The sequence below is a fragment of the Mustelus asterias genome, chromosome 14 (assembly GCF_964213995.1).
Source record: "Mustelus asterias chromosome 14, sMusAst1.hap1.1, whole genome shotgun sequence".
In the NCBI taxonomy this organism is placed as follows: domain Eukaryota; kingdom Metazoa; phylum Chordata; class Chondrichthyes; order Carcharhiniformes; family Triakidae; genus Mustelus; species Mustelus asterias.
Window position 1 is genome coordinate 106,804,565 of NC_135814.1, and position 25,792 is coordinate 106,830,356.

At 44.0% G+C, this 25,792-nt stretch overlaps 1 protein-coding gene across 6 annotated transcripts in view; it reads left to right on the plus strand.

Annotated features, from left to right (window-relative positions):
• Positions 1–25,792, plus strand: part of vps8 (VPS8 subunit of CORVET complex) — a 651,220-nt gene that overhangs the window by 217,077 nt on the left and 408,351 nt on the right. For 4 of the 6 annotated variants that reach the window (XM_078229111.1, XM_078229107.1, XM_078229109.1 and 1 more), the window contains one exon: positions 12,465–12,615. In XM_078229111.1, coding sequence (XP_078085237.1) covers positions 12,465–12,615 — 151 coding nt within the window. The remainder of the gene's footprint in view (positions 1–12,464; positions 12,616–25,792) is intronic. The other 2 variants (XM_078229112.1, XM_078229108.1) reach the window with 1 other exon arrangement.

Consider the following 25,792-nt stretch of genomic DNA (forward strand, 5'->3'; position numbering starts at 1 on the left):
GGTGCTGTGAGGCAGCAGTGCTAACCACTATGCTACCGTGCCACCCTAAGTCAATATTCCCAAGTCAGGATGGTGAATGACTTGGAGAGGAACCGCCAGGTGGTGATGTTCCCATGGAAATGGGCCGTTTAGCCCTTTGGGCCCACTGCACCATTCAATATGATCATGGCTGATCTTCTATCATGATATCATATTCCCACTTTAACACTTTCTTCACATACCATTTGGCACCTTTAGAGTCTAGAAATCTATTTCCTCCTTTAATATATTTAGTGTCTTGTCCTTCATAGCCTTCTGCGTCGAGAATTCCACGGGTTCAGTACCCTCTGAGTGAAGAAATGTTTCCTCATCTCAGTCCTCATATCCAGGGACTGTGTCCCCTGAACTTAGTGTCTACTATTTGCTGTGGAACGATTATTATGCACACTCAACAACAGCTTACATTTATATAGTACCTGTACAGCATCCCACAGTAGTTTTATTATTTGTCTTCCCTATTATCCATCAGTATGTTTGAAGAATAGAGTCTTAGACAAGATATCTCCCTATTGCGTAGACCCCTTCCTGTTTGTTAATAAATATGGAGCAAGAGAGGTTTTGACTCGATTCACACTCTTTTTATTGTCTTTGTGTCTATGGTTCTGATATTGTTGTCTTGTAAGTGCAAAACAAAGATGTGAAGACACCCATCCACCAAAGAATGAGGGGTCCCTTCTATTACGATGCGTAATGAAGCTTTTTGTTACTTTGCTAAATTAGAATGAATTACAGTCCCACAGTTTCTTCAATATACCAGCTTAGTTCCAGCAGCACTTGCCTTAAAGTAACATGATTGTGGTTTCAAGCTCCTCTGCAGGACTTGAACATTTAACCATGGCTGACATTCTAGCGCAGTGCTGCTGGGACAGTGTCTTTTGGAGTATATGCTAAATGAAGTATAGAGTAGGCTCTGCTCTACTCTCCACAGATGCTGCCACACTTGCTGAGATTTTCCAGCATTTTTCTGTTTTTGTTTCAGATTCCAGCATCCGCAGTATTTTGCGTTTATCTTATGAGCAGTATGGGTTTGCGCCTTATTTGGTCAGTGCCAAATCTGTACAAATACCACAGACTACCGTCAGAGGACCACTTAAATAAAAAACACAAAAAATGTTTTTGCAGGATGTCAACCATGGGTCCAATGCCTTGAACTATGCGATACTGAAGCAGTTAAAAAAAACCCCCAAGGAATTGAGAACCCTTACGGTTTCTGCCAGTGTGTATCTGTAGCAGTCAAGACTACTGCCAAGATCAGAGGGAGAAACACTGAAGTCTGGATGTTGTTTTGGGTGTGATATTGAGAACAGGCCGCTAACAAACTCCTAAAGCAAATGGAATTTTGGCATTTATGCCTAAAGGAATAGAGTATAAAGTAAGGAGGTGTTGCTGCAACTATACAAGGCATTGGTGAGGCTGCACCTGGAGTATTGTGTACAGTTTTAGTCTCCTCATTTGAGGAAGGGATGGAGAGCTATCGGATGCAGTTCAGAGGAGGTTCACTAGATTGATTCCAGAGATGAAGGATTTGTCTTCTAATGAGAGATTGAACAGTTCAGGCTTTTACTCACTGGAGTTTAGAAGAATGAGGGGAGATCTAATTGAGTTGTATAAGATGCTAAAGAGATTGACAGGGTAGACATAGGGGATGCTTCCTGGTGGGGCGATTTAGAATGAGAGGTCATAGTTTTAGGATAAGAGGTAGCTGATTTAAAACACAGATGAGGAGAAACTACTTCTCTGAAAGGGTGGTGAACCTGTGAAATTCACTACCCCAGAGTGTGTGAATGCTGGAACATTGAAGGGTTATGGAGAACGGGCAGGAAAGTGGAGTTGAGGCCTCGACAAGATCAGCCATAATTGTATTGAATGATGGAGGCTGGAGGGGCTGAATTGCCTACTCCTGCTCCTAGTTTTTTTTATGTTCTTAGGTAGAACAAGCTTAAGGGGCTTAATGGACTCCTCCTGGTTCTATGTATGTAACAGAAAGGAAATTGATTGAAGGAACATGAACCTTCTTCACTATTCAGTAAGATCATAGTTAATCTTTTCCCTCAACTCCACCTTTCCATCCCATATTATATTCTTTGATTGTTAAGTGCCCAAAAGTCCATTAACCTTGATCTTGGACATACTCAATGACTGTGCATCCACAACACTCTAGAATTCCAAAGATTTGCAATCCTCGGTAAAGAAATTTCACCTAATCCTAGTCATATGTGGTTGACACCTTATCTTGAGACAATGTTCTTTATTTATAGGCACTTCAGCAATGGCCTTTCAACTTCTACACTAACTTGCCTTTTCAATGGAGAGAGGCTGGGACAATGGACCATGTTAACATTAAATAACTGCCACGATTTCTTTGCTGCAGAGGTTGACTTGCAAACAGTTTATTTAGCACATACGCTCAGTATCTTGTTGTAATTACACAGCCTGTTCAGGCTGTGTGTGTTTTTAATCAACATTCTTGCAAGGGAGGAGAGAGAAAGAGAGAGAGAGCACAGTAAAGTTCTAAGGATGCCACAGAAAGTTGAGCAGGATAATGCGAGTCAGCATAGGGTACCTGTGGAACTGCTCTGTGCAGCGATACTAATTCATTGTGCTTAGCGGAAATTCAACCCCTGTTTAGAAATGAAAATAATATACCATCTGTGCTGTTCAGTAAGAACTTGGATTCTGATGTTACATTTGAGGAACTGTTTTTGTTTCTATTTCTATGTGCGATCTGGATAGGATGAGAGCATCTGGAGATGTGCCATGGGGCTTCTGCAAAACATTGTTTAGGTAGAGTTGGGAGAGTAAGTAAAATTCAAAGATTTTTTAATAATTAGAGGATGCTTCTGCCTTGGCAACTCCAGTCTGCAGATGGAATGGGCTGCTCGTTGTATTGCAATTACTTTAGATGTTACTTCCTGGTTATTATTTTAGGGCCATGGTTTGTTGTATTGATCAAGGTGACATTTCTGAGCTGGAGCTGGCACAAGTTAAGTCCAGAAGATGTCTATAGCAGATGGTGGCTAAAAGACTGGCTATATCTGCTCTTTTTCACTAGCTTTTGGGATATTCCAGCAAGTTAAATGACTAGTGACATTTAAATTTGCTTACATGGCATAAAAATGTCATCTTTGATCAAACCTGCACGCAAGCCGCTTAGGGCATTGCCTCTATCTTTCTGAAGATATTAATATATTGTAGGTCTCCACATGCTAACCTGTATAAGAAAAGTTCTTTAAGATGCAGGCATCGATAATATGGCATACTCCCCAGGAAATATTTTCCAGAATTTCATTCCAGAAAACCTGAAAGAAATATCTACATTCCCCGTCAATTCTTCATATTTTTCAGGCTTCCGAAAGTCAGATGAGAGTACTTTTTTGTACGGCAAAAGCTATTCAATGATTGATTTTCTCAAAGTTTGCATTATTTTGTTTCCATAATGAATCGCATGTTCTGCCCTGTGACATTGTTGTTCCTGCTTTTGGATTTTTGTCATCTTTTAATATACTGGTGAATGCTGGAATCCTGTGGTGAGTAACTCACCTCCTGACTCTCCAAAACCTGTCCATCATCTACAAGGCACAAGTCAGGAGTGTGATGGGTTACTCCCCACTTGGCTGGATGAGTGCAGCTCCAAAAACACTCGAGAAGCTCAACACCATCCAGGACAAAGCTGCCCGCTTGAATGGCACCCCATCCACAATCATTCACTCCCTCCACAATTGATGCACATTGGTAGCCATGTGTACTACTTACAAGGTGCATGGCAGAAACTCACCAAGGCTTCTTTAACAGCACCTTCCAAACCCATGACCTCAACCATCCAGATGGAAAAAGGTATCTGAGAACACCACCACCTATACGTTTCCCTTTGAGTCACTCACCATCCTGACTTGGAAATGTTTTGCTGTTCCTTCACTGTCATTGGGTCAAAATCCTGAAACTCCCACCCTCCCCCCAGCAGTACTGTTGATGTACCTACACCACATGGACTGCAGCGGTTCAAGAAGGCAGCTCAACACCACCCTCTTAAGGGGCAATTAGGATGGGCAACAAATGCTGGCTTAGCCAGCGACACCCACATCCCGTAAATGAATTTTTAAAAAAGAAAATCAGGATAGGCACAGGCCTGTGAGGGGAGACAAATACTAAATTTAGAGTCATGATAATGAAATGGCAGAAATATTAAATGTAATTATTTTGTCTTAGTATTTACTGGGAGCAGTAACATGATGGACATAACATTAAAAGAAAGAAACGAAAAGGAAATCGAAACATTTAAAGAAAGCAGGAGATAATTGATAAACTAGTCCAGCAAAAGAGCAGATAAAGCCCTGGTTTGGATGCATATCCAGTCATTAAGAGTGGTTGGGAGAGACACCATGAACTCATTAGAAAAGGGAATTAATAGAAAAACATAGAAGCTGAGAATTTCTGAATACAAAGTAAGGTCATATTTGACCAGCTTTTTGAATTATTTGTAAAGGTCGGAGAGCAAGGTTATTACAGTGGAATTAATGTTCTTGCATTTTCAAGAAACCTTCAGCGTGATGCCAGATGGTAGGCTTTTGACTTGGGTTTGATCACGTTGTGTCAGGGGACAAATAAAATGGATAGAAAACTGGCGATAAAGCAGAAGGTACAGAGTAAGGCGTAAAGGCAATTACTCAGATTGGTGTAAGATATAGGAAGCGGTGTTTTACAGGGATCCGTGCTGGGAACATTGTTCACCTTTCTCATAAATGACTTGGACTGGGGAATTGGAAATCCAATAACAAAATGTTTACACCACCAAGTTGGGTTTAGTTGATAACGAGGAGGATGGGGACAAAATACGAGAAGACATTAACAAATTTGCAGGGTAGGCTTATGTTGTTTTCATTGGAGCAGAGAAGACTGAGGGGTGACCTAATCGAGGTGTACAAGATTATGAGGGACATGGACGGGGAGGATAAGGGGCAGCTATTCACCTTAGTTGAAGGGTCAGTCACAAGGGGACATAGGTTCAAGGTGAGGGGCAGGAGGTTTGGGGGGGGCGGGGGGTGGAGAATGTGAGGAAAAACTTTTTTACTCAGAGGAAGGTGACAGTCTGGAATGTTCTGCCTAGGAGGGTGGTGGAGGGCAGGATGCCTCACGTCCTTTAACAAGTACCTAGGTGAGCACTTAGCACATCATCACTTTCAGGGCTATGGGCCAAGTGCTGATCGATGGGATTAGGTGGGAGTTCAGGTGTTTCTTGTGTCAGCGCAGATTTGATGGGCCGAAGGGCCTCCTCTTCTGCACCTTATGGTTCTATGATTCTAATGATCATGTAAATGGCAAATTAATTTTTACATGCATGAGGGTGAGCTATTGCATTCATTAGGAGGAACAAGGAAGGGCCTATTCCTCAGAAAACAAGAACTTAAACTGGGTAGAGGAACAAAGGGATCTGGCGGAACAGATTCACAAATCATTTAAGTTGTAACAGTTAACAAAACCATAAAAATGCAAATAGAGCTCTGGGCCTCATTTCTGGGTGAATAGAATTCCAAAGCGGTGAAATTGTTGAACTTTTATTGAATGTTGGTTCATACTCTGAGTAGAATATTCAGTTCTGGTATCCATATCATTAAAAAGGACATTGGTATACTGTACAAAAACAAAATGCAAAAAAGATTCATGAAGATGATCTCTGAACTGAGGTTGCAACTACCACTAAAGGCTGAATAAGCCCTGAAACTGAGAGATAAGGCCTTTCTGAAGCTGCCTTTGATAGGATTGATGTAGAGAGGATGTTTTCACTTGCACATAATTCCAAAATGAGGGCCCATTGCAGAAACTTGTATTTATATCAAAGCTTTAATGTAATAAAACACCACAATGTTCTTCGTAGAGGTATAATTTAAAAAAATTATGACACTGAGCCACACAAGCAGAAGGGAGGGCAGAGGGAAGGAGTATGTTAATGGAGGAAAGAAAGGTTGAGAAGGGGAATGTTTTGGGAGGGAATTCTAGAGCTTATGACCCAGCCAGAAGAAGGCATGGCCATCAGGGATGCAATGATTATAATTGGTTTTGATTTGATTTATTATTGTCACATGTATTAACATACAGTGAAAAGAATTGTTTCTTGCGCACTATACAGACAAAACATACTGTTGATAGAGAAGGAAACGAGAGAGTGCAGAATGTAGTGTTACAGTCATAGTTAGGGTGTAGAGAAAAATCAACTTAATGCAAGGCAAGCCCATTCAAAAGTCTGACAGCAGCAGGGAAGAAACTGTTCTTGAGTCGGTTGGTACGTGACCTCAGACTTTTGTATCTTTTTCCTGAAGGAAGAGAGAATGTCTGGGGTGTGTGGGGTCCTTAATTATGCTGGCTGCTTTGCCAAGGCAGCGGGAAGTGTAGACAGAGTCACTGGATGGGAGGCTGGTTTGAGTGATGGACTGGGCTTTGTTCACGATCTTTTGTAGTTCCTTGTGGTCTTGGGCAGAGCAGGAGCCATACCAAGTTGTGATACAACCAGAAAGAATGCTTTCTATCGTGCATCTGTAAAAGTTGGTGAGAGTTGTAACTGACATGCCAAATTTCCTTAGTCTTCTGAGAAAGTAGAAGCGTTGGTGGGCTTTCTTAACTATAGTGTCGGCATGGGGGGACCACGACAGGTTGTTGGTGATCTGGATATCTAAAAATTTGAAGCTCTAGATCCTTTTTACTTTGTCCTCTTCGATGTAGACAGGGGCATGTTCTCCTTTATGCTTCTTGAAGTCGATGACAATCTCCTTTGTTTTGTTGACATTGAGGGAGAGATTATTGTTGCCGCACCAGTTCACCAGATTCTCTATCTCATTCCTGTACTCTGTCTTGTCATTGTTTGAGATCCGACCCACTACGGTGTGTCGTCAGCAAACTTGAAAATCAAATTGGATTGGAATTTGGCCGCAGAGTCATAGGTGTATAAGGAGTATAATTGGGGTTCTATGGTTGACAGCCCGTCTTTAGGTTGAGGGGTAGAGTCATAGAATCCCGATCGTGCAGAAGAAGGCCATTCTGCCAATCATGCCTGCACTGACAATGGTCCCACACAGGCCCCATCACCGTAACCCCACAGATTTACCCTGCTATTCTCCCTGACACTAAGGCACAATTTAGCATGGCCAATCCACCTAACCTGCATATCTTTGGACTGTGGGAGGAAACCGGACCACCCGGAGGAAACCCACGCAGATACGGGGAGACGTGCAAACTCCACACACACAATCACCCAAGGCTGGAATTGAACCCGGGTCCCTGGAGCCATGAGGCAGCAGTGCTAACCACTGTGCCACCGTGCCACCCAGATCCCTGGTGAATGCCAGAGGTGACTGGGTGCATGGGAAGGGGAACTATTACAGGTTATTCATTGGCTACAATTGGATAGATAAAAATGGAACCAGGAGGTGGTAGCCTCCGAACAATATCGTCAAATAAAGACTTCAGGGGAAACCCCTTTACCCAGAGAGCTTAGAATGTGGATCATTACTGCATTCTGTAGCATAGGCGAACAGTACAAATGCATTTAAGGGGAAGTTGGATAAACAAAAGAAAGGCATAGAAGGATATGTTGATGAGATGAAGTAAGGTAGAGTACGATCCCGTGAAGAATAGACAGCAATATAACCCAATATCTTGTTTCTGTGCTATATATAGTACATCATACTGTCTTACAAAACACTTTATTTTCATTTAAAAAGGGCAAACATCTGAATATTGGGAAAGTGTCCAGGAATTTCCATCTATCAGCATAATTAATATAATTTGTGGTAAATTAATTACATTAGTTTCTGGCATTTTATACTCCAAGCAGATGGTCAGTAATGACACTGCTCCCAGTTGGTTATGGTCCACCGTTTGGTAGCTGGAGTGTGACTTGTCTGTGGGAATTTATGGGCACCTTGTTTTCCCAAATGAGACATCATTTAGATGTGAAGTTGGAAGTTATGCAAAAAGAGATCAGTAGTTTCATGAAAGAATGTGGGATGAAAGGTTCATAGAAGATGGAATGATACTTTATTAGTTGCTACCTACAGTTCCAAATACAAGACCAGTTGGTGGTAGCTACGGTATTTTTTGTCTGCTGTATTATTTCTGATCATCATAGAACCATAGAATCCCTACAGTGCAGAATGAGGCCATTTGGGCCATCGAGCCTGCACTGACAACAATCCCACCCAATTTACCCTGCTAATTTACCTTAAGGGGCATTTAGCATGGCCAATCAACCTAATTGGGGTTCTATGGTTGACAGCTTGTCTTTAGGTTGAGGGGTAGAGTCATAGAATCCCTACAGTGCACATCTTTGGAGTGTGGGAGGAAACCGGAGCACCCGCAGGAAACCCATGCATACACGAGAATGTGCAAACTCCACGCAGACAGTAACCCGGGTCCCTGGCGCTGTGAGGCAGCAGTGCTAACCACTGTGCCACCCCGGGTCCCTGGCGCTGTGAGGCAGCAGTGCTAACCACTGTGCCACCCCAATGTGCCAATAAAAAGGATTATGATTGAAGGTTTGAGCTGCAAGATTTGGTTAGCTAATAATGATCCCTTTTGATGTGTAAATGCAGCCTTTTTTACTATTAACTAGTGTTATAGACAGGACGGGGATTAACTTAAATAACCCTGATTTCTCTATTTCATTCCCTGTGGATAAAAGAAAAGCGTTTTGATTCCTGATTTCCCCCTATATCGGTGGTAGTGTATTTTCCCCAACACTTCAATTAGGGTTGGGAAAACTTCCAGTAATAATCCCACAACAAAATCGAGATGAGGTGAAATAAGAGGGTTGTTTTATTTTGCACGTGCACAAAATGCGGGAAGAGGTTTGCAACATTTGCTCCTTTCTTCATTCGCACAATAAAAGAGCGATGAGGGAAAGAAAAGGGGTTCAGGTCAAGATTACAATAAGAATAAGAGTTAAAGTTTTATGTGAGTCCAGAATTGAAAGTCCAATGGGGCATTTATTCAGAGAGTAGCAGGCTGACTGTTGCGGGGTGATTGGTCTTTCTAGAAGTGAGATCTTCCATGATGCAAAGTGGCAGGTAGAGATGTGGGCACAGGTAGAGATGTGGGCACAGGTATACAAGTTCCAATGTTCCAGTAATTCATAGTGTAGATGAGGGCCAGGCAATTTTAAATCAGGACAGAGCTCTTTCTGCCTCTGCCTGTCAGATGGTAAAATGGTTGACCGGATTCGGTTCCACCTGGCAATATTACAGGCTTTAGCAGCTTGGGGGAGGTCATGTATCCCTCCCACTTTGTCTCCTGGGTTTTGGACAAAGGATCTATTTTCTCAGGTTTGTAATATTGAAATGTTTAATAGAGGAGCCAGAACCCTTTTGTGCTTGGAGTTGGAGTGGATGCAATCTCAGCGGCTGTTTATGCCCTGCTGCTGCTACAAGCGAGGACGGGGAATCTGGCAATCAGCGTTAGTGCCTTTTTAGAGGTAGCGGCCAGAATTCTCTGTTCTTGCACACCTCGCTGCCACTGCCAACCAGAAGGGAGAATTTGACGCTCAGCCAAATCTCCATTCACTTCAGTGGGACCGGATAATCCCAGCTATGGGCGAGGTCGGAGAATCCGGCCAGAATCTCGACTGTTTGTCTGAAGATTAGAAATTCCTCTGGCATGAGACATACCGAGTTAGGGTAAAGCCCTGGTCCATTTAATAAAACCAATAATGATTTTATGGAGTAGCCAGGTTACTTAGAATCGTAATTTCCTACCTGCCAATAATCAGGACACTGGGGACTTTGACTTTAGCCAAATACTCAACATAGTGACTCTTTAAAAACATTTCAAATAAAAAAAACAAGTATTATTTGTGCATGGAGCCATCCTGATAGACACGAGGTTGTGCTCCCTCATTCCTCACTAATTCAAACAGTTCTTCCATTGAAATTCTCTAATAGTGTCCACATTTTTCAAAAGCATCAACAATTGTCAGGTTCTCAAGAGTTCAGTTTTCCTGCCTGCAAAAATCTTGCAAAATGTTGAGCAGAAACGCTGCCTGAATATATTAAAATATTTTTTAAAGTTTTAAAATTTGAGTGGGGCATAGATCAGCTTCTTGACGGCATAGTCAACATCTTTTCCCAAAGGTAGGGGAGTCTAAAGCTAGAGGGCATAGGTTTAAGGTGAGAGGGGAGAGATACAAAAGTGTCCAGAGGGGCAATTTTTTCACACAGAGGGTGGGGAGTCTCTGGAACAAGCTGCCAGAGGTAATAGTAGAATCAGGTACAATTTTGTCTTTTAAAAAGCATTTGGACAGTTGCATAGGTAAGATGTATAGGGATATGGGCCAAATGCGGGCAGTTGGGACTAGCTTAGTGGTTACAAAAAAAGGGGCAGCTTGGGCAGGTTGGGCCAAAGGGCCTGTTTCCAAGCTGTAAACCTCTATGATTCTAAGTGTAAAGAATTTGTGAATTTAGCTTGTTGAAATACCAGGCATGAAAATTTGACAGAAATTACATGTGGCTGTGAAAAGTACAAAATAATAAACCTAATGATATAAAAATGTGTTTACTGTCATTGCTGCCAGTCTGCCAGCTGAATATGATTAATATAATAGACACCTGACAGTAGCCTGAGGTCCTATTCCCAGCCACATCGTCAACTGTCAACACTGAAACTTAAATAGCTACAAACTTCCTTCAACTTTGCTTCAGTAATTGGAGGGAATTGGGGAGCTATTTCTTCACTTCCCACACCTAGCTATTTCTAGGATTTCAGAACTGAATCCGTTTAAAATTAAGCAGCTGTGAAGCATTAAAAGAGTAAAGAGAAAAACTATTTTGTATGAAATGACCAGTTAAGTTAAAGTTTGTATAAAAATTGAATGAAATTTGATTAGCAATTGTGGAAGACAACTTCTGGCATTTACTATTTACAATTAAATCATAACTGAGCTGACATTTTGTATTCGGAGTTCCCCAGTGCGCAGTTTCACCCCAAATTCACTTCCAGAGATCAGGAAGTTATGGGTTGCTGAATGCAAAAGTAAACATTTTATTGCATCATACCCATGTCACAATGTTAATTTCTATGCTGTTTTCACGTCTCAGTAGAAAAATTACCAAGTGTTTTTTGTCCCATTTATTCTGGATAAACTTGGGGCTGCTTGGAGTTTAAAATGCCAGTGTGGCAAAAAAAAAGACATAACGCACTGTTATCTGTTTCTGTCAGGGGACCAAAGGATATGGGGAAAGGTGGGATCAGGCTATGGAGTTGGATGATTAGCCATGATCATAATGAATGACGGGTTAGGCTCGAAGGGCCGAATGACCTCCTCCTATTTTCTATGTTTCTACGGATCAATACTTTAAAAAGTTGTCAAATTTCAAATCGCTGCTCAGAGAGATTTTTTATTCTGCATAGAACAAGTTTTTCTTTTACTTATTATACATTGATCGGGAACTATTCAAAGATGTGTGGGTTAGGTTGATTGGCCATGATAAATTGCACCTTAGTGTCAGGATAAATATGTGGGGTTACCGGGATGGGATTTTGATTTGATTTATTATTGTCACATGTATTAACATAGTGAAAAGTATTGTTTCTTGCGCGCTATACAGACAAAACATACCGTTCACAGAGAAGGAAACGAGAGAGTGTTACAGTCATAGCTAAGGTGTAGAGAAAGATCAACTTAATGCAAGGTAAGTCCATTCAAAAGTCTGACAACAGCAGGGAAGAAGTTGTTCTTGAGACCACAGACTTTTGTATCTTTTTCTCAACTGAAGAAGGTGGAAGAGAGAATGTCCGGGGTGCGTGGGGTCCCTAATTATGCTGGCTGCTTTGCCGAGACAGCGGGAAGTGTAGACAGAGTCAATGGATGGGGTGATGGATTGGGCTACATTCACAACCTTTTGTAGTTCCTTGCGGTCTAGGGCAGAGCAGGAGCCATACCAAGCTGTGATACAACCAGAAAGAATGCTTTCTATGGTGCATCTGTAAACGTTGGTGAGAGTCGTAGCTGACATGCCAAATTTCCTTAGTCTCCTGAGAAAAAAGAGATGTTGGTGGGCTTTCTTAACTATAGTGTCGGCATGGGGGGACCAGGACAGGTTGTTGGTGATTTGGACACCAAAAAGTTGAAGTTCTCGACCATTCTACTTTGTCCCCATTGATTTAGACAGGGGCATGTTCTCCTTTACACTTCCTGAAGTCAATGACAATCTCCTTCGTTTTGTTGACATTGAGGGAGAGATTATTGTTGCCACACCAGTTCACCAGATTCTCTATCTCATTCCTGGACTGGGTGGGATTGTTGTCAGTGGGCCAAATGGCCTCCTCCTGCACTGTAGATTCTATGATACTCGAAGCTCCCGAATTTGCTGCGTTAGAGCACATGTCTTTGTGTTGTAAATGCATTATTCTTAGTGATGACTTTGTGCACTATGTTTGATTAGCAGAGAAGGACTGCAGGTGAATCGAGAGCTGCTGCAGCTGAATCCTGATATCCATGAACAGTACCTTGACCTGCTGTGTCAGTATGATTCGCACCGGGTGACTGATTTCCTGAGGGTGTCGGAATATTACAGACTTGAAGAAGCCATTCAGGTACCCCACTTCACAGTGTGTGTATATGAGAATCATATTAATGAAGTGGCTGGGACAAAAGATACGGCTGAAGTTGTAGAAAGACGTCCTCACCTTGGTCAGTTCACTGTTTCTTCCACAAACTTTGCAGTTAAGACTGGGTCACAACATTTAAGGGCAAAATAATCACAAGATCAGTTGGTGGCGATGTCACTTCTTTACCAGTGATCGCAATAATGTATGTCCTCGTAGACAGCATTATGCTGAGACTTTCAATATTAAACATTCTAATCTTAGTAACATCGTTGTAACTGATACTGCAGTTCCCTACCCCAGGAATAATCCTGGAGAAATTGGAGCTGTTAAGAAAAGATGAAATCTCACCAGTACAGCCTTGTAGAATTTTACATAATAGAGACTGGGTAAATTAGAAAAATCGCAACCTCTTAAATTAGTTCGAGTGAAACTGGGTCGAAAACCAATCTGAAAAGCAATAGTATGGGAATCAGATGATTGGTCTACTCTGCCAGGCTACCACTCAGATGGGTGATCTACACCAGATTACCAATCAGGTAGGTGATCATTCTGCCAGATTATCAATCAGGTGGTTGATCTACTCTGCCTGATTACCAATCAGATGGATGATCTACACCCAATTACCAATCAGTTGGATGATCTACATCCGACTAACAATCAGATCGGTGATCCATTCTGCTTGACTACCAAACAAACAATGAAGAAGAGGATTTGTTCTGCAACATCTTCACTCTTTCTATGTTAAAGTTGAAGTTTGAACAGTAAGAAGTCTCACAACACCTGGTCATGGTCCAACAGATTTATTTGGAATCACGAGCTTTCGGAGCGCTGCTCAGTCCACTCACCTGATGAAGGAGCAGTGCTCCGAAAGCTTGTGATTCTAAATAAACCTGTTGGATTTTAACCTGGTATTGTGAGACTTCTTACTGTGCCCACCCCAGTCCAATGCTGGCATCTCCACATCTTGAAATGTGAAAGCAAAGCAAATTATTTTTGTGGGAAAAATGAAACCGGAGGAGAAACGGTGACCTCTGCCCCCTTGCCACTTTCTCGAGGGGGAGCAAGTTTTACAGAGGGCAGTAGATGGAGCATTGGGAATAAGCAGAGAAATAGCAGAGTATGAATGGAAAGGGCTTGAATAAGTAATAAAGAAAGGACGACACAAATGTAGCAGTGGGTGTGTGAAGAGAAGTTTGTAAGTGAATCACAAGTTTGAATGTAGCACCAGTTACATCCGGGGTGATTGTAAATTGTGGCTTTTCATTATCAAGTGGTCACATTACACTAGCTTCCAAACCAAGAGGATGAAATTGTAAAGTAACTGAAGCAAGTTGTTCTGTACCAGCAGATGGTGGCCACTGGGTGGCTCCTGAATAGCCTTCCGCTCTCAGAATGGTGGAATTTTCCTTTTCCAAGATTAGGAAGCAAAGCAAAAATAACTCAGTCACTTGTGGCAATTTTAACCCCCTCCATTCCGTACCTATGCCTCCCGTGATACATCGCACCTGCACCCAGGGCAACAGAAAGTTGTTTAAGTCAGCACTATCAAATGCCTTTAGCATTGTGATAAACAACCCTCAACACCCTCCTCCATCTCCACAGAGAAGAAATTATAGAATCATAGAATCCCTACAGTGCAGAAGGAGGCAATTTAGCCCATCAAATCTGCACCGACCCTTTTTTTCAATCTTACCCAGGTGCTATCCCCGTAACCCCTCGTATTTACCCTGATAATCCCCCTAACCTACACATCCCGGGACACTAAGAGGCAATTTGGCACGGCCAATCCACCTAACCTGCACAGCTTTTGGAGTGTGGAAGGAAACCGGAGCACCTGGAGGAAACACATGCAGCCACGGAGAACATGCAAACTCCACACAGACAGTGACCCAATTGAACCGGGTCCCTGGTGCTTGAGGCAGCTATGATAAAGTAAGTTAAAAAAAATCCTGGACCTGGTTGGACAATGTCATACGTCGCCAATTAACACCCCAGATTTCTTTCCTCCTGGGATTAAAATGCAATTTTATTTAATTAGTGTCACAAATGGGCTTACATTAACACTGCAATGAAGTTACTATGAAAATCCCCTAGTCGCCACACTCCAGTGGATACACTGAGGGAGAATTTAGCACAACCAATGCACCTAACCAGCACATCTTTTGGGCTGTGGGAGGAAACCGGAGCACCCGGAGGAAGTCCACGCAGACACGGAGAACGTGAAAACTCCATACAGGCAGTAACCCAAGCTGGGAATCGAACCCGGGTCCCTGGCGCTGTGAGCCAGCAGTGCTAGCCACCGTGCTGCCCATTCTGCTTGACCAGTAACACCATCAGAGTGCATCAAAGTTCAGTTCAGACATGTAGCAAGGTTAACACATTGAGGTCAACTTCCCCAAAGTTTAAATCTAACATTTGCTTTTCCTTTCTTCTTCTTTTGCTCCACATCGTGGCCTCCATGGCAGGAAAAGAAGGAGAATGGGTCATATGTTGGATCAGAAGAACTAGGAGCAGGAGTAGGCCATCTGGCCCCTCGAGCCTGCTCCGCCATTCAATAAGATCATGGCTGATCTTTTCGTGGATTCAGCTCCACTTACCCACCCACTCACCATCACCCTTAATTCCTTTACTGTTCAAAAATTTATCTATCCTTGCCTTAAAAACATTCAATGAGGCAGCCTCAACTGCTTCACTGGGCAGGGAATTCCACAGATTCACAACCCTTTGTGTGAAGAAGTTCCTCCTCAACTCAGTCCTAAATCTGCTTCCCCTTATTTTGAGGCTATGCCCCCTAGTTCTAGTTTCACCCGCCAGTGAAAACATCTTCCCTGCTTCTATCTTACCTATTCCTTTCATAATCTTATATGTTTCTATAAGATCCCCCCTCATTCTTCTGAATTCCAATGAGTATAGCCCCATTCTACTCAGTCTCTCCTCATAAGCCAACCCTCTCAACTCCAGAATCAACCTAGTGAATCTCCTCTGCAGCTCTTCCAGTGCCAGTGTATCCTTTCTCAAGTAAGGAGACCAAAACTGTACACAGTACTCCAGGTGTGGCCTCACCAGCTGCAACATCACCTCACTGCTAGAGGGATGGAGTTTAAAAACAATGAAGGACAAAATTCCATTTGCCTTCTTAATTACCTGCTACACGTGCAAACCAACTTTTTGTGATTCATGCACAAGGACACCCAGATCCCTCTGCACAGCAACATGCTGCAGAATGGCGTTTGCGTTCAGCCAATCATGGATTGTCCCGAACTGCAGCTTGCAGTTTTCCACTCTATATTAATATAATGATTGAGTGTAAAGGAACGTATAAACTCGCTACTTGTGGAAGAAGTTATAAAAAGTTATGTGATATATTTCTTGGATACTTAGCCCAGATCTGAGTAAGCCATCGATACCCAGTAATTTATGTTTGTTCCCACATGACTAACTCATACTTTCTATTAATCAATACTTAGTGTAAAATATATTCAGAAGAAGCATTGAGATGGCACTCAACAGAATGATCATGTTTTGTGCCTTTGTTTTGCGGACTTTTACAGAAGTTTTTCCCTCTGTATTTTCACCCGTTCAGTTCATATTTGTTTTTTGTTGCATTTCACAATCCATCCATCTCGTGGATGCTGCAGCAGATACTCCGAGGATGACAATAACTACAGAATGTGCCAGCCCCGTATCCCAGCCTGAAGAAAATATCTCTCAGACAGATACTGCCATGAACTGGCAAAGGGCAATCAACTGAGTTGAGCAAACCTCCTAGGGACTTGAGGAAATAAATACTTTCATTTATATAGCACCTTTTCTGACCTCAAAGCGTCCCAAAGCCAAGGAAGTACTTTTGAAGTTTGTCACTGTTATAAATACAGAAAATGTGACAGCTAGTTTGCACAGAGCAAGATCCTACCAACATGATCATATTAATTTTACTCGTGTTGTTTGATGGGTGAATATTGAACAAGACACTGGGGACAACTCTTCAGTTTGATTTGATTTATTATTGTCACATGTATTGGTACACAGTGAAAAGTTAGATATAAAAGCAAATTAGTGAAGCTCAACGGAAACTGGAGGAACAGCACCTCATCTTCCGGCTAGGCACTTTACAACCTTCCGGTGTCAACATCGAATTCAACAACTTCAGATGATTTGCTCTACCCCACCTCCACCTCTTTATTTTCATTCTATTTTAATTTTTTACTGTTCTCTACCTTTTATTTCTTTATTGGCTGTCTTCATTTTTCTTCCCCCCCCCCCCCCCCTCCCCCCCCCCCACTCACTTTACGCCCCTTCCCTTTTCTCCCCCTTTGCTTCTCCTTTTCTAAATCTTACCTCTGTCCCATCCAACCCCTCCCCCGCAACATCTTCATTTTAGCTTCTCTGCCGTTTGGCCATTCACACCCTTTATTCTCTCTGTGGATAGCTATTAGCTGGTTTCCCTGGTTTCTGTGGCTATGACTCACCTTTCATTCCCTCCCCCTACAGTATAAATATCTCCTACTTTCTCTGCCTTTTAGCTTTGACAAAGGGTCATCTGGACTCGAAACGTCAGCTCTTTTCTCTCCTTACAGATGCTGCCAGACCCGCTGAGATTTTCCAGCGTTTTCTCTTTTGGTGAAAAGTATTGTTTCTTGCGCGCTGTTCAGACAAAGCATACCATTCATAGAGAAGGAAAGGAGAGAGTGCGGAATGTAGTGTTACAGTCATAGCTAGGGTGTAGAGAAAGATCAACTTAATGCGTAATTCTTCAGATGGTGCCTTGGGATCTTTATAACCACCTGAAAGAGCAGATGGGACCTCAGTTCTCATGTCTCATCCCAAAGGCAGCACCTTCAATAGTGCGGCCCTCCCTCTGCTCTGCATATGAGGGCCTGCCTAAATTATTTTGTGCTTTAAGCCTCTGGAGTAGGGTTTGAGCCACAATCGTTGCCGCAAAGGTGAAAATGCTACCATTTGTACGGTAATGAGGGATTTACTATCCCAGACTATATTTTAGAACAGTGCAGCACAGAACAGGCCATTCGTCCCACTACGTTGTGTCGAGCTTTATCTGAAACCAAGATCAAGCTATCCCACTCCCTATCATCCTGGTGTGCTCCATGTGCCTATCCAATAACCGCTTAAATGTTCCTAAAGTGTCTGACTCCACTATCACTGCAGGCAGTCCATTCCACACCCCAACCACTCTCTGCGTAAAGAACCTACCTCTGATATCCTTCCTGTATCTCCCACCACGAACCCTATAGTTATGCCCCCTTGTAATAGCTCCATCCACCCGAGGAAATAGTCTTTGAATGTTCACTCTATCTATCCCCTTCATCATTTTATAAACCTCTATTAAGTCTCCCCTCAGCCTCCTCTGCTCCAGAGAAAACAGCCCTAGCTCCCTCAACCTTTCCTCATAAGACCTACCCTCCAAACCAGGCAGCATCCCGGTAAATCTCCTCTGCACTCTTTCCAGCGCTTCCACAGCCACCTTGTAGTGAGGTGACCAGAACTGCACACAATATTCCAAATGCGCAGTTGCAGCATAACCCCACGGCTCTTAAACTCCAACCCCCTGTTAATAAAAGCTAACACACTATTGGCCTTCTTCACAGTTCTATCCACTTGAGTGGCAACCTTTAGAGATCTGTGGATATAGACCCCAAGATCTCTCTGTTCCTCCACAGTCTTCAGAACCCTACCTTTGACCCTGTAATCCACATTTAAATTAGTCCTACCAAAATGAATCACCTCACATTTATCAGGGTTAAACTCCATTTGCCATTTTTCAGCCCAGCTTTGCATCCTATCTATGTCTCTTTGCAGCCTACAACAGCCCTCCACCTCATCCACTACTCCACCAATCTTGGTGTCATCAGCAAATTTACTGATCCACCCTTCAGCCCCTTCCTCTAAGTCATTAATAAAATTTGGATAATTATTGTATGAAGGGCAGGGCACAAGTTCCGAGTGTGTTGAGTGAACTTCCCACAGCAGTATGTTTCCAGTCCAACAAAAAAGGAGGCATTGATTTTGGGAATGAGGTGGGCCAAGTGTAATTGAGGGGACAGTGATCATTGTGTCATATGTTTGATATAGAAAAGGACAAGGAATGACCCACAGTATGAATAATTAACTGGGGAAAAGCCAGTCTCAATGGGATAATAATGGATCTGATCCAGATTAGTTGGAATTAAAGAGTGGCAGGCAAGAGTGTAACTGAACAAAGGAATTCAATCAAGATATATTCCCACAGCATCTTGGGGCATAGAGTATAAAAAGAAGCAGGTTGTATTAAATTTGTATAAAACACTAATACAGCCTCAGCGAGAATATTACATCCAGTTCTGGGCACCGTGTTAGGCAGGACGTGAAAGCATTGGAGAGAGTGCAGTAACGATTCATGAGAATAGCTCCAGGGATGAGGAACTTGTATAGAAACTAGAAACAGGAGTTGGCCATTTGACCCTTCAAGCCTGCTCCGCCATTCATTACGATCGTGGCTGATCATATTTAACATCCTGATCCTTCCTTCCCCCCATATCCCTTGATCTCTTTAGCCCCAAGAGCCCTACCTTCAGTTATGAAGATAGAGTGGAGAAGTTGGACAGTTTTTCCTGGCGAAGAAACATGTTCAGAGGAGATCTCTGATAGAATTTACCCTGCAGTTTGAGGGGGAGAAGCTGGAATCAGAAGTAACGGTAATACAATTAAATAAAGGTAACTACAAAGATATGAGGGAGGAGCTGGCCAGAGTTGATTGGAAAGGGAGCCTGGCAGGAAAGACAGTGGAACAGCAATGGCAAGAGTTTTTGAGAGATATTCGAGAGGCACAACAGAAATTCATCCCAAGGAGGAGGAAACATGCTAAGGGGAGGATGAGGCATCCATGGCCGATGAGGGACGTCAAGGACAGCATAAAAGCAAAAGCATACAAAGTGGCGAGGATTAGTGGGAAGCCAGAGGATTGTGAAGCCTTTAAAAGCGAGCAGAGGACAACTAAAAAAGCAATAAGGGGGGAGAAGATGAAATATGAGTGTAAGCTCGCTAATATAAAAGACAGGAAGAGTTTTTTTCAATATATAAAGAACAAAAAGAACAGTACAGCACAGGAAACAGGCCCTTCGGCCCTCCAAGCCTGTGCCGCTCCTTGGTCCAACTAGACCAATCGTTTGTATCCCTCCATTCCCAGGCTGCTCATGTGACTATCCAGGTAAGTCTTAAACGATGGCAGCGTGTCTGCCTCCACCACCTTACTTGGCAGTGCATTTCAGGCCCCCACCACCCGCTGTGTAAAAAACATCCCTCTAATATCTGAGTTATACTTCGCCCCTCTCACCTTGAGCCAGTGACCCCTCATGATCGTCACTTCTGATCTGGGAAAAAGCTTCCCACCGTTCACCCTATCTATCCCCTTCATAATCTTCTACATCTCTTTTAGATCTCCCCTCATGGATGCAATAAGGTAAAGGTAAGAGAGAGGCAAAAATAGCCATTAGACCACCTGAACATGAGGCTGGAGATGTAATAATATGAAACAAAGCAATGGCAGAGGAACTGAATAGTTACTTTGCATCAGTCTTCACGGTGGAAGACACTAGTGGGATGCCAGAGCTCCAGGAGAATCAGGGGGCACAGGTGAGTGTGGTGGCTTTCACCAAGGAGAAGTTTCTGGGGAAACTGAAAGGTCTGAAGGTGGATAAATCACCTGGACAGGATGGACCAGGATTCTAAAAGAGATAGCTGAGGAAATTGTGGAGGCATTGGTGGTGATCTTTCAGAGATCACTGGAGGCTGGGAAGGTACAGTAAGAAGTCTCACAACACCAGGTTAAAGTCCAACACGTTTATTTGGTAGCAAATACCATAAGCTTTCGGAGCACTGCTCCTTCGCCAGATGGAGTGGATATCTGCTCTCAAACAGTGCACAGACACAGAAATCAAGTTACAGAATACTAATTAGAATGCGAATCTCTACAGCCAGCCAGGTCTTAAAGGTACAGACAATGTGGGTGGAGGGAGCATTCAACACAGGTTAAAGAGATGTGTATTTCTCCAGACAGAACAGCTAGTGAGATTCTGCAAGACCAGGGGGAAAGCTGTGGGGGTTACTGATAATGTGACATAAATCCAACATCCCGGTTTAGGCCGTCCTCATGCGGAACTTGGCTATCAGTTTCTGCTCAGTGACTCTACGCTGTCGTGTGTCGTGAAGGCCGCCTTGGAGAACGCTTACCTGAAGATCAGAGGCTGAATGCCCATGACTGCTGAAGTGCTCCCCCACAGGAAGAGAACAGTCTTGCCTGGTGATTGTCGAGCGGTGTTCATTCATCCGTTGTCGTAGCGTCTGCATGGTTTCCCCAATGTACCATGCCTCGGGACATCCTTTCCTGCAGCGTATCAGGTAGACAACGTTGGCCGAGTTGCAAGAGTAGGTACCGTGTACCTGGTAGATGGTGTTCTCACGTGAGATGATGGCATCCGTGTCAATGATCCGGCACGTCTTGCAGAGGTTGCTGTGGCAGGGTTGTGTGGTGTCGTGGTCACTGTTCTCCTGAAGGCTGGGTAGTTTGCTGCGGACAATGGTCTGTTTGAGGTTGTGCGGTTGTTTGAAGGCAAGAAGTGGGGGTGTGGGGATGGCCTTGGCGAGATGTTCGTCTTCATCAATGACATGTTGAAGGCTCCGGAGGAGATGCCGTAGCTTCTCTGCTCCGGGGAAGTACTGGACGACGAAGGGTACTCTGTCCACCGTGTCCCGTGTTTGTCTTCTGAGGAGGTCGGTGCGGTTTTTCGCTGTGGTGCGTCGGAACTGTTGATCGATGAGTCGAGCGCCATATCCTGTTCTTATGAGGGCATCTTTCAACGTCTGGAGGTGTCTGTTGCGATCCTCCTCATCCGAGCAGATCCTGTGTATTTGGAGGGCTTGTCCCGTAGGGGATGGCTTCTTTTATGTGTTTAGGGTGGAAGCTGGAGAAGTGGAGCATCATGAGGTTATCCGTGGGTTCGCGGTACAGTGAGGTGCTGAGGTGACCGTCCTTAATGGAGATGCGTGTGTCCAAGAATGCAACCGATTCCGGAGAGTAGTCCATGGTGAGTCTGATGGTGGGATGGAACTTGTTGATGTCATCATATAGTTGTTTCAGTGATTGCTCACCATGACTCCAAAGGAAGAAAATGTCATCGATGTATCTAGTGTATAGCATCGGTTGAAGGTCCTGTGCGGTGAAGAAGTCTTGTTCGAACCTGTGCATGAAGATGTTGGCATATTGAGGTCTGAATTTGGTCCCCATGGCTGTTCCGTGTGTCTGGATGAAGAACTGGTTGTTGAAGGTGAAGATATTGTGGTCCAGGATGAAGCGGATGAGTTGTAAAATTGCATCTGGAAACTGGCAGTTGACGGCATTGAGTACTGAGGCAGTTGCAGCAATGCCATCATCGTGGGGGATGCTGGTGTAGAGTGCCGAGACATCCATTGTGACGAGGAGTGCTCCTGGTTCAACTGCTCCATGTGTATAGAATAGAATAGAAACCCTACAGTGCAGAAGGAGGCCATTCGGCCCATCGAGTCTGCACCGACCACAATCCCACCCAGGCCGTACCCCTACATATTTACCCGCTAATCCCACTAACCTATGCATCTCACGACTCTAAGGGGCAATTTTTAACTTGGCCAATCAACCTAACCCGCACCTCTTTGGACTGTGGGAGGAAACCGGAGCACCCGGAGGAAACCCACGCAGACACGAGGAGAATGTGCAAACTCCACACAGACAGTGACCCGAGCCGGGAATCGAACCCGGGACCCTGGAGCTGTGAAGCAGCAGTGCTAACCACTGTGCTACCGTGCTGCCGTGTGTTGAGTTTCTGTCGGAAGTCCGTAGTGTCGCGACAAAAGCTGGGGGTTCTTTGTACAATGGGTTTCAAGATGCCCTCGACATAGCCGGAGAGGTTCTTGGGGTTCTTCACTAGCTGTTCTGTCTGGAGACAATGCACATCTCTTTAACCTGTGTTGATTGCTCCCTCCACCCACACTGTCTGTACCTTTGAGACCTGGCTGGCTGTAGAGATTCGCAATCCAATTAGTACTCTGTAACTTGATTTCTGTGTCTGTGCACTGTTTGAGAGCAGATATCCACTCCATCTGACGAAGGAGCAGCGCTCCGAAAGCTTATGGTATTTGCTACCAAATAAACCTGTTGGACTTGAACCTGGTGTTGTGAGACTTCTTACTGTGCTTACCCCAGTCCAACACCGGCATCTCCACATCATGGCTGGGAAGGTACCAGAGGACTGGAAAGTAGCTAATGTAACACCGCTGTTTAAGAAGGGAGGGTGGTGGCAGACGGGAAATTATAGGCCGGTTCGCCTGACTTCCGTCATTGGCAAGATTTTCGAGTCCATTATTAAAGATGAGATTGCGGAGTACTTGGAAGTGCATGATAAAGTAGGACTGAGTCAGCACGACTTTGTCAAGGGGAGGTCATATCTGACAAATCTGTTAGAGTTCTTTGAGGAGGTAACAAGGACGTTAGATAAAGGAGAACCACTGGACGTGATTTATTTAGATTTCCAGAAGGCCTTTGACAAGGTGCCGCATAGGAGACTGTTGAATCAGTTAGGTGCCCATGGTGTTAAAGGTAAGATCCTGGCATGGATAGAGGATTGCTTGACTGGCAGAAGGCAGAGAGTGGGGATAAAGGGGTCTGTTTCAGGATGGCAGCCGGTGACTAGTAGTGTGCCTCAGGGGTCAGTGCTGAGACCACAACTTTTCACAATATACATTAACGATTTGGAGGAAGGAACTGAAGGCACTGTTGCTAAGTTTGCAGATGATACAAAGATATGTAGAGGGACAGATAGTATTGAGGATGCGGGGGGCTGCAGAAAGACCTGGACAGGTTAGGAGAGTGGGCAAAGAAGTGGCAGATAGAACATAGAACAGTACAGCACAGAACAGGCCCTTCGGCCCACGATGTTGTGCCGAGCTTTGTCTGAAACCCAGATCAAGCTATTTCCTCCCTATCATCCCGAAGTACTCCATGTGCCTATCCAATAGCTTCTTAAATGTTCCTAAAGTTTCTGACTCCACTATCCCTGCAGGCAGTCCATTCCACACCCCAACCACTCTCTGAGTAAAAAACCTACCTCGGACATCCTTCCTATATCTCCCACCATGAACCCTATAGTTATGCCCCCTAGTTACCGCTCCATTCACCCGAGGAAATAGTCTTTGAACGTTCACTCTATCTATCCCCCTCATCATCTTATAAACCTCTATCAAGCCTCCTCTCAACCTCCTCCGCTCCAAAGAGAAAAGCCCAAGTTCCCTCAACCTTTCCTCATAAGACCTACGCTCCAAACCAGGCAGCATCCTGGTAAATCTCCTTTGCACTCTTTCCAGTGTCTCCACATCCTTCTTATAGTGAGGTGACCAGAACTGCACACAATATTCCAAATGTGGTCTCACCAAGGTCCTGTACAGTTGCAGCATAACCCCACGGCTCTTAAACTCAAACCCCCTGTTAATGAACGCCAACACACTATAGGCCTTCTTCATGGCTCTATCCACTTAAGACCATAAGACCATAAGACATAGGAGCGGAAGTAAGGCCATTCGGCCCATCGAGTCCACTCCACCATTCAATCATGGTTGATTTCAACTCCATTTACCCGCTCTCTCCCCATAGCCCTTAATTCCTCGAGAAATCAAGAATTTATCAATTTCTGTCTTGAAGACGCTCAACGTCTCCGCCTCCACAGCCCTCTGTGGCAATGAATTCCACAGACCCACCACTCTCTGGCTGAAGAAATTTCTCCTCATCTCTGTTCTAAAGTGACTCCCTTTTATTCTAAGGCTGTGCCCCCGCGTCCTAGTCTCCCCTGTTAATGGAAACAACTTCCCTACGTCCATCCTATCTAAGCCGTTCATTATCTTGTAAGTTTCTATCAGATCTCCCCTCAACCTCCTAAACTCCAATGAATATAATCCCACGATCCTCAGACGTTCATCGTATGTCAGGCCTACCATTCCTGGGATCATCCGTGTGAATCTCCGCTGGACCCGCTCCAGTGCCAGTATGTCCTTCCTGAGGTGTGGGGCCCAAAATTGCTCACAGTACTCCAAATGGGGCCTAACCAGTGCTTTATAAAGCCTCAGAAGTACATCCCTGCTTTTGTATTCCAAGCCTCTTGAGATAAATGACAACATTACATTTGCTTTCTTAATTACGGACTCAACCTGCAAGTTTACCTTTAGAGAATCCTGGACTAGGACTCCCAAGTCCCTTTGCACTTTAGCATTATGAATTTTGTCACCGTTTAGAAAATAGTCCATGCCTCTATTCTTTTTTCCAAAGTGTACGACCTCGCACTTGCCCACGTTGAATTTCATCAGCCACTTCTTGGACCACTCTCCTAAACTGTCTAAATCTTTCTGCAGCCTCCCCACCTCCTCAATACTACCTGCCCCTCCACCTATCTTTGTATCATCGGCAAACTTGGCCAGAATGCTCCCAGTCCCGTCATCTAGATCGTTAATATATAAAGAGAACAGCTGTGGCCCCAACACTGAACCCTGCGGGACACCACTTGTCACCGGTTGCCATTCTGAGAAAGAACCTTTTATCCCAACTCTCTGCCTTCTGTCTGACAGCCAATCGTCAATCCATGTTAGTACCTTGCCTCGAATACCATGGGCCCTTATTTTACTCAGCAGTCTCCCGTGAGGCACCTTGTCAAAGGCCTTTTGGAAGTCAAGATAGATGACATCCATTGGCTCTCCTTGGTCTAACCTATTTGTTATCTCTTCAAAGAACTCTAACAGGTTTGTCAGGCACGACCTCCCCTTACTAAATCCTTGAGTGGCCACTTGAGTGGCAACCTTCAGAGATCTATGGATATGAACCCCAAGATCTCTCTGTTCCTCCACATTCTTCAGAACCCTACCTTTGACCCTGTAAATTTGTCCTACCAAAATGAATCACCTCGCATTTGTCAGGGTTAAACTCCATTTGCCATTTTTCAGCCCAGCTCTGCATCCTATCTATATCTCTTTGCAGCCTACAACAGCCCTCCACCTCATCCACTACTCCACCAATCTTGGTGTCATCAGCAAATTTACTGATCCACCCTTCAGCCCCCTCCTCCAAGTCATTTATAAAAATTACAAATAG